Below are 16491 nucleotides of genomic sequence, written 5' to 3' on the forward strand. Positions count from 1 at the left end.
CCAAAGTACGAAGTTTTAGGGATAAAAGAGAACAAACAAGTGTGTTTAGTCCGCCGGGGAACACCATCGGCCACGCTGTTAACTTGTACATCGGTGCACTGAGACAAAAAACTAACAAAAACACACTTAGAATTACAAAAATAAAACTTAATCCGGGGACAAGGAGAGTCAACTAATAGGAACAAATTGACTTTTGCAATTTCCATTTAGTAGGAAATACAACTTCTATATTTGTAATTTGAAGTATGCTAGAGTAATTTCAGAAATTTGGTTTTGTTATTCCGAGAGGTGCTTTAGCAATATCGGAGGTGATGACGTCATGGGTGAAAACTAACCGTTTTGTAATTCTAAGCGTGCTTTAGCAATATCGGAGACGATGACGTCATAGGTTTTACTAAACTGTACTGCGATTCCAAGCTAGCTGTTGTTATTCTAGAGATAATGACGTCACAGGCAAAAACTAAACTGTTTGCAATTCCTCCGCCCCTAGCAAACGGGCGCCGCGAGAGCATGTCGCGCGCGTGATAGCTACCCGTCTCTATTTCTGTCTGTATGAATAAAAAAGCATTTGGTAGTATATCTCTGTACTAAAGAGGCACTATAAAAGCCTGTCGAGATATTCTACCCATTCCTTTCTTATTCATACAGTCAGAAAGAGACTAGTAGTTATTACGCGCGCAACATGCTCTCGCGGCGCACCTGTGCTAGGGAGGTTGGAATTGCAAACAGTTTAGATTTACCTATGATATCTTTATCACTAGAATAACAACAGCTAGCTCGAAGTTGCAGAACAATATATTCCTGTAGACCCCAACTACACAGTAGGTCGCGGGTTAATATGTCCATGGCCCACAATATATCCTAAATTTATTATTTAACTTAAGTATGTTTTAAACAAAGAAGACACGAGACACGCCCGCCCGACATCCGACACAATTTAATACTAACTCTAACCAAATGAACGTAGCAAGTAGTAAATTTTACTAAAATCACTAACATTCGTTTCGCTGTGTTGGTATTACAAAACTCGTTTAGTGATTGGTACAACAATGAACATAAACACAACAAGTCTATCTACTAAATACCAGTAAACTTTGTAATGTCGCTATAGTAACAACTGAATTGTTATTTTAAATGGGGTAATGTTATTCCCGCGAACTCGTTTTTTAGATATTACAAAACTATGTAAGTGAGACATTTACTAAAATCATAACTTGAAATCACAGATGCTTTTTTCCAAAAATCACAAACTTTACTAGTAAAAATCGGAGAATTTTAGTAGTAATAAAAATGGATTGTAACAAATACTGAACTTTGTTTAATGCTCCATTTACTAAAGTCTGTTTGCTGAAATTAGATTTAGTATTACTGAGCTGTTTGTAGAAATAAATAAATTTTACAGAAATAGTGAAACTTCCATGATTACTACTAAAACTTCATTTTTTCCCCCAGTACAGAACTGTTTATTAATTCCTGGTGATGATTTTTCTCTCAGTGTGGCCTTTATGCCTTTTGTAATAAGGTCCGCCGATGTACAGTTAGGACTGTTACTGTTTGAGTCGCTTAACTTCAAACTCTGGTAAATCCATGTGTCAGATTAAGCGATTTTAGTATTAAGAAATGGTAATAGGGTAGATATTCGCTGAGAGGGTCGAATGGATTTACCCGAGTTTGAAGTTAAGCGACACGTTTGTACATGCGGGTTGTTTATTGCGTTGTTTAGGAGCCCCAGTGTCTAGCCCTTGTGTCTTGGCTACACAACAACCACATAAAAATATTCCATGTATAAAGTATGCCTAGTTGTGGAGATGTTTATTTGTCCTATGGTTTTATGGGCGTGATTATTGTCGCCTTTATACGTAAGGAAAATAAGTATTTGTGTCAAAAAACCGTTTTAATACAAGCTCATAATGTAATTACAAGCTTTTATTAAACATGAAATGTATGTACGTAGACCCACTTTCCATTAATCGATTGAGCTGAAACTTCACATACATTTGGTCGGTAACAGTGACAAGGATTTTTTCGGACAGCCAATGTAAGTTGTTATGATATGTCAGTTGGGTGACAAAGCAATATTATGGTGCCATCGAGCTGATCTGCTGATGGACACAGAAGATGGCCAAAAAACTCTGTGATAAAACAACGAAACGTAATTGTGTTTGGGTTTGTTAGAATTGTGAGTATTAGTTGTATGTTAAAAGAAAAGCATCGTGAGCTATAAAAAGCTTGTATTATCAAGAATGAAATTTTTCACAAAATACTTATTTTGTTTGTATTGTTTCAGATCGACTCCGTGCTATGTCCGTGCGCAAGACAGTGAGAGTGAAGTGCGTGTGATGCGAGCCGGTTGACTTCTCTACCCTGACTCCTGCAGCGGAACCCTGGCGAAGAAAACCGTCAGGATGGCCGACCCTGACGCGTTCGATGACGAGGTAAGTGAAATAAGAAGTCTTAACGCATTCATTGCCAATGTTTTCGTAACGTTACGCTCGTAGCAGATTCCAGCGTTTTCCCGCTTTGTAGAGAAAAGCGACTATATACGAACAGAGATTCCGCCGCCTGAAAATAATACTTAAAAAAAACTTAGATACGTTATAACAAAAGTTACGTAAATGTTTTACCGAAAACTCGTATTCATATTCCACGAGCGCCGACAAAAGCCTTTATTCCGCGAGGCGAGTTAGTTTCCATTTAACTTTTTGACCGCTTGTTTACCCAAGTTACTGCAAGTTAATTGTTCAGTGAACAGAAAACAGACCGGTTAGCTCTACGGTTGCGGCATTCCAATTGATATCCGATTTTAGTTCAATTGCGTTTTGTAATGGTTAGTCCGAAGGTTTATTCAATTAACTCAATTTAGTTCATGTGCTTGATGTGATTGTATTCTACTCATATGAGCACAGCATATGCTTTAAAGTGAACGAAATGATAACTTTAGTGCAATCAATTGTAATTTTTCACTTGCGTACATAAAAAAGTTAAAAAAACCCTTTTGCTCACTCGTAATAATGTCGATCTGTGTTTGAAACCCAGGAAGATACATGATTTTAATTAATTTAAGCTCCAAATATTTTCTCAAAAACATAAGTTACTTCTTTACTTTAATCTAATACAGAAATTAAACATCCTTGACATCGGTGATCCGATAAAATTAAATTCCTACTTATCTATTATTTAAATGGGGATTCCGAAATCATATCTTTACTTTAATATTTAAATCGTAGACTGGCAGTGACCCTTCCAAGTTGAAGCACGATTGGAATGATGAGCACCCTAGACTTCGGATAACTATTCACTTAGCTTACCGACGTTTTGTCTACACGGTACCAGTACAAACTTGAACCTTGATTACGCATAGATGCCATTAATTCAGAAGCCTAGGAGCTCAATTAAGTTAAAATGTTTCGTGAATTATGTAACAATTGGAATTCTGTAATAGAATATCTCCGCTCGGACAATAATATTCCACTCTCGGATATTACTCAACTTTGGCTCCGATAACAGACTTTAGTACGAATACTTAAAGCTCAAATTTCAATTTACGGTATAAACGTGATGCGAGTTTGCTACATCTATAGATATATCGATAATATCGAAGATGTCCTGAATTCCGATTAGTTAGTTTCGAGGAGGAAATGGTTTAGTAAATTTCGGCGATAAAGTAATACTCCCTTGCTTTTCAAGAGACTGATGACCTGAACTATGTTTTGCTCGGTTAATAATTTTAAAGCCATAGTACGATCACAGAGTCGTTATCGGTCAGTCTTTATCAGTCAAGAATTTGTCGCCTTTGGAATCTTAATCCATGTTTTAACTTAGTGCCACGCACAATGTCATCATGTTGGTATCATACTTTTAACATCTGAATATGCCTCTTTTAGTCACGTGCACGCAATGTCGCAAATAGCGAGCATAAGAGCAACCGTCACTTTTGTAGTAGTAACACTGCATACATAATATTCACACGAAAACATACAGAATTTCTTTATATAGTAGGAATACTTTGCATTTAACGGTCTTACTTGTGGAATACGATCTCATATTTTGTGGAAATACGCAATCTATTGGACGAATGCTCATGCTCGGCTGGGTCATGCATATCAAATTCTTGAATATACGTCTCGGTGGCTAAATAGCAGACAGTCAATGGCATTGAACTCGTCTTGTCGGAAATGTAAACAGATTTCAAGACTAACAGTTTTTTATTCCTACATGTACGTGTAACTATATGAAAAAATACATATTCCCTGTTAACTTTAGAATTCTATAAATAAAGTAAAATAGTCTACAGAGTTTCAAACTCCAGAATGAAGCGATTATCGTCCAATCGAAAACTTGAATGCAAATGGTAGACATGTGTTTTAAGGTGCCTATTGGCAAAAAATCTGTCAAAAGGTATCTACTCGTATTAGGAATTCGGTACCCAATAAGTCACATCACAACGATAACCAATAATGTAGTATCAAACCACATGGCAATATCGGCTGCGACAAACAAGAACGCCATGGGGCTTGCTGTTGGCCGACTGTGCCAATCAGAGCTCGATAAAATCATGTTTTACGGAATGAGGACATACAGGTCAATTTGAACGTACATCAGAATTATATATGAATGGTGTCAATTAACATACTTAATTCTGAAGTCAAACACATCCACTGCCAACGCTTTCGTAGCGTTACGCTCGTAGCCAATCCCAGCGTTTTCCTGCTTTGAAGAGGAAAACGACTATGAATAGATACAAGCAGGTTCCCGAATAAAGCTTCCAAGATTTGACCCACAATAACATAGGTACTATTTATAACAGGGCAAGTTAAATACTAGCTTGTAAAAAAACAATTTTTTTGTATAGGTATTAATCAGCACATTTCTTTTTTTAACTATCTTCATAACTTACGAACAGCAGCATTCTGAATGAGATCCTCAAGAGACAGAAACTCCTCAGACGCCATATTTGCATGTGTCAACATGGTGGGAATCGTGATTTCGTGCCAAATCGACCTGTCGATTCGATTCGAGAATAAACAGCTGCTTGGGGTTATTGTTTCTGTGCAAATTTGTGGTTTGATGCCAGGGACGTGTGCGGTGGCGTCAGAATTACACAGTACGATAGCTAGTTTGTTAGTGCACGACACCTTGCACTTTGTGACTATGCGCTGAAACTTGGCACAGTTGATTCTTAGCTGGTCATGAGCAGATACAGACCGGGAGACCTCGAGAACCACGTCTCATTTAGTGGGGGGGAGGGGGGGAAGTTCGACGCCGCCGCGCTTCACTTGGAGCAACATTTCTCTAAAACTATACCTATTAGGGAATGTAATATATCATTTTCGGATAAATTAAGGATGAGGAATCTAGTTTTGGAACAAAAACAATGCACTTTCTAACAAAAAAAAAGCATAAAGTAGAAAAGACTAAAAAACGTATTTTTGATTTTTTCATAATTACCAATTTTTTTTTAAAGTATAGCAGGAATCTGAAAACAAAAAATACAGTCATAAAGCTACACTTATTACGTTTAAGAAAATATATAGTTTAATATACAAAACTGTTGATAAATGGGAGATAAAAAATAATATTAAGCGTGGGCCAGAGTGATCTCAATACATAATATTATGAATGTGGGAAAGTTACTTATAATTTGTTCTACAATCGTTTATTTTTTAATAATTTCGTAAATAACTCGTAAACGGTAGCCCACAGCAAAAAAATATCTTTTACGTAAATAATCTGTTTAAGATTTCTTATAAAATAAGTGCTCCTTTTTTTCGCTAAGGTCAATATTAAAAAAAATATTGAAGGGAGAAAATAAATACTAAGGTCCTCTTTTTTAGTCATTCGTAAATAACTCGTAAAGGATCTCCAATAGCAAAAAATATTTTAACACAAGAATAATTAGCATAAAATTTCCTACAAAAAAGGTTATTCAAACTTTTTCGCTAGGATCAATATTTAAAAAGGGGACCTTAGAATTTATTTTCTCTCTTTAATATCGTTTTTAATATTGATCCTAGCGAAAAAGTTCAAATGACCTTTTTTGTAGGAAATTTTATGTAAATTATTCATGTACTAAAAATTGTTTTGCTATTGGCCTTCGTTTACGAGTTATTTACGAATGACTAAAAAAGGGGACCTAAGTATTTATTTTCTCCCTTCAATATTTTTTTTAATATTGATGGTACCGAAAAACAGTAGTACTTATTTTATAAGAAATCTGAAACAGATTATTTACGTAAAAGATATTTTTTTGCTGTGGGCTACCGTTTACGAGTTATTTACGAAAAACAAGAAAAATAAACGATTGTAGAACAAATTATAAGTAACTTTCCCACATTCATCATATTTTGTATTGAGATCACTCTGACCCACGCTTAATATTATTTTTTATCTCCCATTTATCAACAGTTTTGTATATTAAACTATATATTTTCTTAAACGTAATAAGTGTAGCTTTACGACTGTATTTTTTGTTTTCAGATTCCTGCTATACTTTAAAAAAAAATTGGTAATTATGAAAAAATCAAAAATACGTTTTTTAGTCTTTTCTACTTTATGCTTTTTTTTTGTTAGAAAGTGCATTGGTTTTGTTCCAAAACTAGATTCCTCATCCTTAATTTATCCGAAAATGATATATTACATTCCCTAATAGGTATAGTTTTAGAGAAATGTTGCTCCAAGTGAAGCGCGGCGGCGTCGAACTTCCCCCCCTCCCCCCCACTAAATGAGACGTGGCTCTCGAGGTCTCCCGGTCTGTATCTGCTCAAGACCAGCTAAGAATCAACTGTGCCAAGTTTCAGCGCATAGTCTCAAAGTGCAAGGTCCCCATACAACGGTGTGCAGTAACAAAGCAGCTACGAGACAAGAGAGCTTGATAACAATACTAAGTAAATAGATTACCTTTAACCAGTCAACCGCAGCCGTAGAACTCGTAAATGGTATGCAAACTGCCACGATGCAGTCGCATTTAGGAGCAGTCGTGTGGGTCAATTTTAAACAATGCGCATTATTAAAAGACATGCACCAAATCCTGTATTGTACACGACTAGCGACGCGCCCCGGCTTCACCCGGGGTAACAAATGATACACCTTAACCTTTCTCAAGAATGACTCTATTGATAGGCGAAAACCGCATAAAAATCGGTTCAGTAGTTTTTAATTTATGGCGAATATACACACAAACAGACAGACACGGAGGGAGACTTTGTTTTATAATGTGTAGTAATGACGGTAGTACCATCACACTACACGATTGTTGCGCCATTTAGGGTCCTAGCTAAATTTGTTGTTCAATACTTACGCTATAGAAATTCCAATTTAACAAGAATCAAATTAAAACCAAAATATTACTTTGCTAATCCGCGAAAAGATAACGTGCTAGTCAATCAGTGCTAACCCGTTATACTTACTTGCGTATTTTTACATGCAATTAATATTCCCACCCTCCCACCGCAAAAATAAATACGCAAATAAATATAACAAACCACCACCAAAAGAATAAACCTCGACACGTGTTTCGCCTCTCTACGAGGCATCCTCAGGAGTTGTTGACGGTCTGACGCCCGGCAACGGAATGACCTGTCTAGAATGGTCGGCCATATTTATACCTTGACCACTCCCCCTACCGTGCAAGTGTGAGTGAGATGGAAAAATTCGTAATAACGGCGATGACGCAACATTCAATTGTTCGTTAAGAATCATGCCCCTATTGTTGTACCTAATTATTTCCAGTTGTTCCAGAACACCCAAACGCAATCCCTTTTCGCAAACATGTAAAATATCAAAAAAAAGCGAAAAGGGATTGCGTTTGGGTGTTCTGGAACAACTGGAAATAATTAGGTACAACAATAGGGGCATGATTCTTAACGAACAATTGAATGTTGCGTCATCGCCGTTATTACGAATTTTTCCATCTCACTCACACTTGCACGGTAGGGGGAGTGGTCAAGGTATAAATATGGCCGACCATTCTAGACAGGTCATTCCGTTGCCGGGCGTCAGACCGTCAACAACTCCTGAGGATGCCTCGTAGAGAGGCGAAACACGTGTCGAGGTTTATTCTTTTGGTGGTGGTTTGTTATATTTATTTGCGTATTTATTTTTGCGGTGGGAGGGTGGGAATATTAATTGCATGTAAAAATACGCAAGTAAGTATAACGGGTTAGCACTGATTGACTAGCACGTTATCTTTTCGCGGATTAGCAAAGTAATATTTTGGTTTTAATTAGTATGGATTTCCGCAAAGTAACGCCTGATTCTATTCACTATTTAACAAGAATCGTACTTGGCATAACAACCTCGTGTGGTGCAAGTGTGGTGACTGTCCAAAAGATTGAAATTTAACACAAAAGAATTTTTTTCCGACTCGCATTGTAAGAGTAAAAACAGAAATGGTCAATTACTAAGATTTGAATTGAAAACATTTCTATCGCTTTAAAAGGTGTCTTTACTACGTGTGCTGAATACGGAGCCCTCAATACTTTATATTTGAAAAGATAGGGAGTTAGGGAGGCATGAGTCTTTGCAACGTTCCTCTTTCAAGCTACACTTAGACGCCTGCTTTGGCGCTGAGCATTTTCAATTCACTGAAACTTGTGACCAGCTTATTCGAGCTTAAGGATTTCTCACGCTAGACCGGGCCGGGGCCTGGCCGGAGCTTCCGGCGCTTCGTCTTCTATGGAAAGCACCACGCGATCACCGATCACCCGTCATAGAAAATGACATGTCGGACGCCTCGGCCCGCGCACGGCCCGGTCTAGCGTGAGTCATCCTTTATGCTTCTCCGAGTATTTATACCAAGTTTAATTTACGCCTTTCTGTAGCTTAACGTCCATGAGTTTTGGGAAAGGTATCGGTGAGATGATAATTCATAATCGATATTAATTTACACTAAGCTAAATATACGGTTTAACTCACGTATTTTAGTCACTCGCGCGGCATGTTTCGGAGAGACTGTCTCCATTTTCAAGCACTAGCAGTGCATGCGTTGCCGTTTATTATAGTTGCGTGCCTAGGAGGATAAAATCGCGTGCCGCGTAGGTACAAACAGCAACACTACTTACTGTACACCGGTGGACCTTATGACAATAGGCATAAGGTCCACAGATGTACAGTTAATAGTGCGGGCGATGGTTACCACTGCACTGCTAGTGCTAGAAAATGGAGACCGAGGCTAGCATGACTTGCGTTTTCGGCTTGCTGTCCGGTCAGGGTGGCTTTTTCTCGTCGACAGTCATCATTTTCGTTACATAAGTCTCTGATCCGCCTATATTTTGGTATAGTTCTATGGTATTTGGATGTTTCAGGGTTGAATTATCTCTATATTCTATGTTTGAGAGCACGAAACCCAGGTTTGTATTACTTAGGTTAAACGTGAATGCAATTAGCCATGACGCTGTTATCGCTAGTCGACGTCTTCTGGGCTCTAATTCCCTTTACTCATTTGGTCTCCGGAACCAGTTTAAGTGTATCCCTACAAGCGTTAAAGAATTAAGTATTCGCAGGTCTTACTTATGCTGGTTTATTTTAGTAACATTGTTTAGAGTGTCTCCGACATTATAAAGCTGGTATGTGCTTACTGTTTTGTTCTCTCTTGCTAGGGTGGCAATAAATATCACTAACATTTTAAAATCTCGGGTTTTGTACACATATTTAACTAGTGGCTCTGTGAGCTGTAGACCTCGCGAGCATAGCGTATTGGGACCGTGCACGATGATAGCGCCACACAGCGGTTTGATCAATCAACAATACGAAATTTTTTATTTAATAAAAAAAAACGAAGTTTAAGTGAAAAAAAAAAATACAAATATTTATGTCTTACTGGGGATCGAACCGAGACTTTCTGTGTGCAAACAAAATAAGCGAATGTTTGCAAAATGCGCCATGATAGTTCTTAGCTAAGCTGACGAAATTCGGATACTCATTCTCGAGTAAATACTAAATATCTAAATACCGTCTAAACCAGCAATACAATTTTTCTGTATTTTTTGCCATTTACTATGTAAGCATATCTCAAAAAGAAAATACTCTTATGATATCGACACGACTATTTGTTTAAGCGCGAGGTATCACGACTCCTACATTTAAAAAAAAATCCAAAAACCAGATCGACAAAAAAAAAAATTACTCATAAAATCTGGTCACAAAATTTCACGAAAATTGGTTGAGAATTGTGACCTGTAGAGGAGAACAACCGGACAGACATACAAAAGCAAAATGCCCCAGTCGAAACGTAGACCTTCGCTACGCTTCGGTCAATTACACAAACAGAACGGACTTCGGGATTTAGGGTAAAAACAATGAAATTATATCGCGGTAGACCCGTTTGTGTAATGAAACAAATATCACTAAGAAGGGAATTTTCAACGATTTTTCAAACAAGAAGGGTTTGATGACAAAATTTAAGTCAGATCTCGCAACTTATCTAACGTTTCTCGTATTGTTAACTGTAGAAATAACTCCCTGTTTTTTTTTCACAATGCGTTTTTAATATTATACAGTAATAAACAAACCTATCGTGCATTGCAATCAAAAAAATTCCCGTATATATTTCATAGTTGAGTTGATTTACCTTAATATATATAGAAGCTGACGCCATCGCGCTCTTCTGAAGTTTTTGAATTATCAGTCCCTGGAAGTTCCCAAAGCATGGTGGCACGAGCTAATGTTTAGTCTCGGAAACATGTTAATGGCATAACGATGTTGCTTAGTGAGACAGCCTTGGCGGAGCATTGTTATTGCTACGAAAGCGTAAGCGAGCCCTAGTTCCCAAGCAAACTAGTGTATCCTGATCTTTAGATCAGTAACAACTACGTGTATTCGAAGAGCGAACTTGAACTGGTTCGTTTGTGCTCTCAATTCTCCCTTGTTAGTTAGGCGATCGGAATATTCCTGAAACACTCACACCATTTGGATAATATTCACTTTAAGATGTATGTCGTATTTAACGGCAGACTCAAATAAATTTAATTAAATATATGTGGAAAGCGGCTAAAAGGGAAGTTGATCTAACTCTCTCTGTGTTTTTATATACATACGATTACTTTAGCTCAATTTGATTTTAAGGGTTAAAACTAATTGTTAGATTTAACTGCAAAAGAAAATCGTTTATAATATATATAGTAATATGTTGGCTCGAGCCTTAATTTCTTCCAAACACCGACGAATTTAAGTGATTACCAATTCATTTCGCTCAGTAAAAAATATGTCTATTGTAAACTCAAATTTTTCTTCGTCAAGATGATAAAGTAACTTAGTGCTGTATTGAGATGCTGGGTCTTCACTTCAGTTGCTACCATTATGCTCTCCTTCCGGACTGAATAGCTCGCCACGGGACCCATCCTGTGCAATCTCGAATTACTCGGTATGTAAATCAGGGTTCCCCGGGCATTAGCATATCTCTGCCGATATTGCGGTAGTTTCGATGTATTGAGGAATTCTATTACCGTCGGCCTTAAGTTCGTTCATTACGTCCGAGACCCGTAATTATAAAGAGTGGTATGTCCCCTGCAGCATTTTGTTCCTCATGATCATACCTGTGCTAACTTGGGGCACGAATACTAAAGTGATGTTAAAGTTTTTTACCTTCAGAGGCTCGATATTAGACATGATATTGAACCTATTTACAGTAATACAGGATTTCCAATAAGCAAATGCATAAATATACCTCAATAAAGTTATCATAATAAACATCAATTAGTATTCGTGCCCCGAGTTAGCACAGGTATGCTCCCTTGAGCCCTTGCTTGTTTCAGATAGGGCATCTTTTAGCGGAGTCTCAGTCGGACAGGTTAGAAAGTTCAATAAGGGCAATACGCGTAAGTGTGGAATAAGGATATGTGTGGTTAACCTTCACCTCGAGGCGAGTTCATACATTCGCCAACCAAACAACTGTCTGGCTTAAGTTTTCAACATCCAAACTTCATATTTATGACGCTGTCGAAGAAATCTCAAAAGATAAATTCAGTGAAAATTCTTGAAGCACAAACCGATTGACGTGAACAAAGCCCTCGGCTACTAAATCTTCAGCAGTTTCTTTCAGCTACTAAAGCTTTATGCTTTGACACTAAAGCCGCATTGAGATCTTTAAGATATGATATTGATTTGATACTAGTCTCACTTCGTTCACGTATTGGTACGAAAGCGACATGATAAGATTAATATCAAGTTGATGTAATATTTTAAAAATCTAAATGTCGCCAGGTCGTCAACCCTAGCGTGAAAGCCTTTTCACAAATTAATTGATATTTTGAAGGTTGATAAGTGAAATAACGGCCAGTAGTATATAATCGTTTGTTAAGTTCAGCCTGTTTTAGTCCGGACGTTGATTAATGAACCTCTTTGGTACGCTGCTGCCCTGGTAATGGGAATAGGTGATTTGTTACCGTTGTTACGTTTGTTTTGTTAAAAAACCCGGTGAGTGTGAGTTGGACAATGTAACAAATAATAGGTCTGTACCTATTGTGTGCATAATGTAGTGCATAATTATTTTCCATCGAATTTTTACGGAAATTTACGAACGTGTCTTGCTATTTCAGTCAGTCTCGGTACAAAAAGGGCTGAAGTTGACTGAAGTAGCATGACAAGTACGAACGTTTTCGAGAATATACGATGGAAAACAATTATGCACTACATCTGTAGTACTTTTTAGTACTTATGTACAGAAAACGCATTAGCTAGTAAACCAATATAAATCATGTTCTCGCTAAGATATAATACATTTCTCAATCCATTCTTTCAGGCACATTTGTGATCAAATGACTCATTTTGCGTAGGCACGGCTACCCTGAGAAAATAGGCATCGTTTATCCAAGATTACCAAATGAGTAAAACGTCATGATCTGGTTAGGTTATGTATGTACTCGTATTGTATTTAGGAAACAAAGACAGTGAAAAGTTCAGTGTAAAATTGACCGTTTTCTCATAAGATTTTCTTCTACTTGTCGTTTTCGCTGCAAACGCCTGCGTACCCTTCCGAGCCATTTCATTTTTTGTACAGTATCAATTGGTTTCGGAGAGTATATTTCGCCAGGTAATTCGTCTCCAAAATCCTGCACAAAAGACTTTTTAGGCAAACAAATGTCTGGGAAAAGGGTTGTAGGGTTGACGGATGTTGTACTGATAGAAGCTTTAGACATTTTTCTAGATAACGATCCTATCCTAGGTTGTCTTTTCTGTTTTGTTTCCTTCAACATGGGATCAAAAAGTTTTCTGGAAAGGCCGAGGATGCCCACGGTTATTCCTAATGCCTGGAACTCTTCCTCTGGTAAAACCAAGACGCGCTTAAAATACTTTAGCCTAGGAGTCAAGTTTGGATACTTCACGACGCCTAAACCCGACATGCGGTATGCGATTGGACGTTGACAAAAGATTTCATTTATTAAAGGTGATTCCGTTTTGAGTAATCGATCTCTTCGCACGCATCGGCCTGACATTAACAACTGCTCGTTGACATTTTTAGCGGCTCGGAAGTTATATTTGTGTTCTGCAAAATTAAATCTATCCGATTTAAATAGTCGACTGATCTCAACTTCGATATCCTTTCCTGATCTCCGACCGAGAGCTATCCAAACGATCTGTATGATCAAGCGGAAAAGAGTTTCGTAGAAAATTGAGTCTCTTACTGATGCGGATAATTTTTTTTTAACACCCATGTGATGGTATTTGTCGAATTGGTCACCTCCTAAAATCATTGTGCTGTATTCTTTTGCTACGAGAAAGCGTAAGTCTTGTAAGTCTTCGCTAAGCTCCTTTTCATATGCAATGGTGTTACTAGAAGGAAGTCTCTTCTCTAACGAGCGGAAGCCGAGTGTTTCTTCTACTTGCAGGTAGTACTGGCAGTAAAATATTAGTGCTCTGAGGAAACGCTCAGTAGCTGGCAAGTGCAGTATTTTGACTATATGAATGCTGATGAATTGCGCCGAGGCCGAGAACAGGACGACGTCTTTAACATCTTGTAACGTCACTACGTCGCTGCCCTTGTCTTTAATTTGCCTTTGATAGCGTTTTTCAAATCTAAGTAGGTCATATAAGTCGGGACTGTCAGCGAATTCTAAGGACTTCATTATGTTGGCGGCTTGGACACGATCCGTCGCAGGAGTCTGGGTCTCTTCATTAATGTTGTTTTTAAACTCGAGTCTGTTATTAACATCGTCCCACTCCCATGACCCATCTTCGTATGGGCTGATGGAAATGTCGTCGTCTTCCATAATTTTGTTTATTTATGTGCACTGAATGTGTTCCCTAACCAAATTATTTTTATATATTCTATCGACTCACTCCATGTAAATAATATGTGCATAAAATGTAAATTAAATATGAAATATGTAAACCACCTATAAAATTGTAATATGACATTATTGTTTGTGTGTCTGTCAAAAATCTAGATGGCAGAGATCTCTAACTTACATAATGCTGTTCAACTCAAAATTTTAAAATATTTTAATATAAAAAACCAAGCATATTTTCCGATGCGTTTCAATTTTAATATAGGAACATTAGGAACTTATACATGACGAGATAAACTGTCATCAAGATGTTAAAGTGTCTCTTCTAGTGTACCTAACTTATGTCCACGGGTGACGTTGACCGTTGTCTGCTATCCATCACATGACCCGTCTACTCGTTTGCAACATTTTTCGTAATATAACTAATCTCAACTGTCTCCAGCCGGTAATATTTAAACTTGAATTATCTGTCTTTGCAACTATATTCCAACTCGTGGTAAGTGTTTCGAAGTTTAAGTAGCGCCTGAATATTAATTAATTTATCAAAACTTGAAAACTTTCCTTTTGGCAAACTTAATGCTTTCCAGGTTCCAGCTTAACTTTCATATTTCTTTTAGCAAAATTTTAGACATAGCCTTTTAATAATGATGATAATTAACGTTTTGATTGGAATATTTTACAACTTGTGTTATAAACTTATTTCCCAAATAGTTTTATTTAAAGCAACTATAATGAAAAATACTTACATCAGTAAGAACCTCGATATAAAAATAAGTAGTTAAAATATCAAATGGAATTGTTGTAATTGAAATTGAAAATAAAACTGCTATTTTCATTAGATAGGCCAGCGCTCTTTAAATTGCAACCAGAATAGGAAAGGAGAAAGATTTAATTTGATACATAAGCATCTCAATTGCTAGATGGGTGTAAACACAAAGTTTGGTATTCTCAATTTTACAGTCGGGTCAAATAGCTTGTGACACAACACACAACTTCACTGAAATGTACGCCGCTTCGGTGACAGTGACACATGCATCCGCGTCCGGCACTACGAAGCATTTCGCAACGTTCAAAATTGCTTTAGACCAAATTCATTCTAGGTTGCATGATATATATTACCCCCTGCTGACTTCTGGCATAGCAGCTAGCTTGTGATATTTATTACACACATAAAATATATGTTTAACAAGCAAAACTATTTACCTATAGGTACTTAACCGTAGCGCATAGTAAATAGATTTAGCATTTTCGACAATAAGTGCAGGACACTTACTAACTGGGGTGAGTAATTTTGAGTATCGCTAATACGAGTTTCTTCTAAATTAGAAGCACTTTATAATTTGGCAACACTTACACTACTGCAACTCTTACTGACATGTTATTTCTTACTATTGCTACAGTAGAATCATTTAATTTTGAAAATTACACCGCTTTCGAAGTTAAGCCAGTGCACCTTATTCCATTACCCTTTCTATATTAAATTGAATGATCATGTACCTAAGTGGCGAGTGGGTAGTTAATATGCACAACACATTTCAACTCTAATACCTGGATACAATTTGCCGTTCCAAGTCGCATGCATACACATTTTATATTCTATCATGAAGACAGCAACCGCGAAGAAATTCCATCTCAAAAATTCCTTATTGGAATACTTTGTACGCACCGCTACATAGCCTCGAGAGCCGAGCGTGTGATAAATAGGACAGTAAGTATTCCGCATATCGCAAAAGTTGAACAACAAAGTTCATGAAGGCAACATAAATAACACCTATAATAACGGCAGGGGTGTGTCGACGTTATATAATATGAAAGACAATTCGTGGAATGTCTTTGTTTCTTTCTTCTTTTGAAAACAAAGGATCGTGAGAACAATATTGCAGTTGTGAAGTGCTTTCGTAAAGGCAAGGAATGTTTTATATGTCTGCAGGATTGTTATTGTCAAGAGTAAATTTTATTTCAACCTGATGGAACCACCGCAGCGCCGGAGGCTGACAGTGGAAGCCATTAGATACTACGTGATCATTGAATTTGTGTGACGCAAAATGGTTGCAGTTTTGTGATTCATTTTATGGAATGTCATATTGTGATCTGCGGTTGTTTAAATTGGTTAGCAGCCAAAATGACCAACAAGGTCAGCCCATAAAATATTCTTTAAATATTATTTAAAACAACTTTGGCAACAAAAACAAACAACTTCAAAAAAGTTGACATCAATACTTACAATCAATCACATGAGCTAAATAGTTACTAAATAATTCGTTTGAAG

At 37.2% G+C, this 16491-nt stretch overlaps 2 protein-coding genes across 3 annotated transcripts in view; one reads left to right on the plus strand and one right to left on the minus strand.

Moving 5' to 3' along the window:
• LOC134800534 (venom dipeptidyl peptidase 4) overlaps positions 1 to 16491 on the plus strand; it is a 184156-nt gene that overhangs the window by 36260 nt on the left and 131405 nt on the right. For both annotated transcript variants that reach the window (XM_063773013.1, XM_063773014.1), the window contains exon 2: positions 2288 to 2435. In XM_063773013.1, the coding sequence (XP_063629083.1) occupies positions 2406 to 2435 (30 nt within the window). In that variant the 5' untranslated portion in view covers positions 2288 to 2405. The remainder of the gene's footprint in view (positions 1 to 2287; positions 2436 to 16491) is intronic.
• On the minus strand, positions 12863 to 14374 carry LOC134800526 (protein phosphatase 1 regulatory subunit 36-like). Its single transcript, XM_063772995.1, has one exon. The coding sequence runs from the start codon at positions 14202 to 14204 to the stop codon at positions 12894 to 12896; it is 1311 nt and encodes a 436-aa protein (XP_063629065.1). The 5' UTR covers positions 14205 to 14374; the 3' UTR covers positions 12863 to 12893.

The sequence above is a fragment of the Cydia splendana genome, chromosome 20 (genome assembly GCF_910591565.1).
Source record: "Cydia splendana chromosome 20, ilCydSple1.2, whole genome shotgun sequence".
NCBI lineage: Eukaryota > Metazoa > Arthropoda > Insecta > Lepidoptera > Tortricidae > Cydia > Cydia splendana.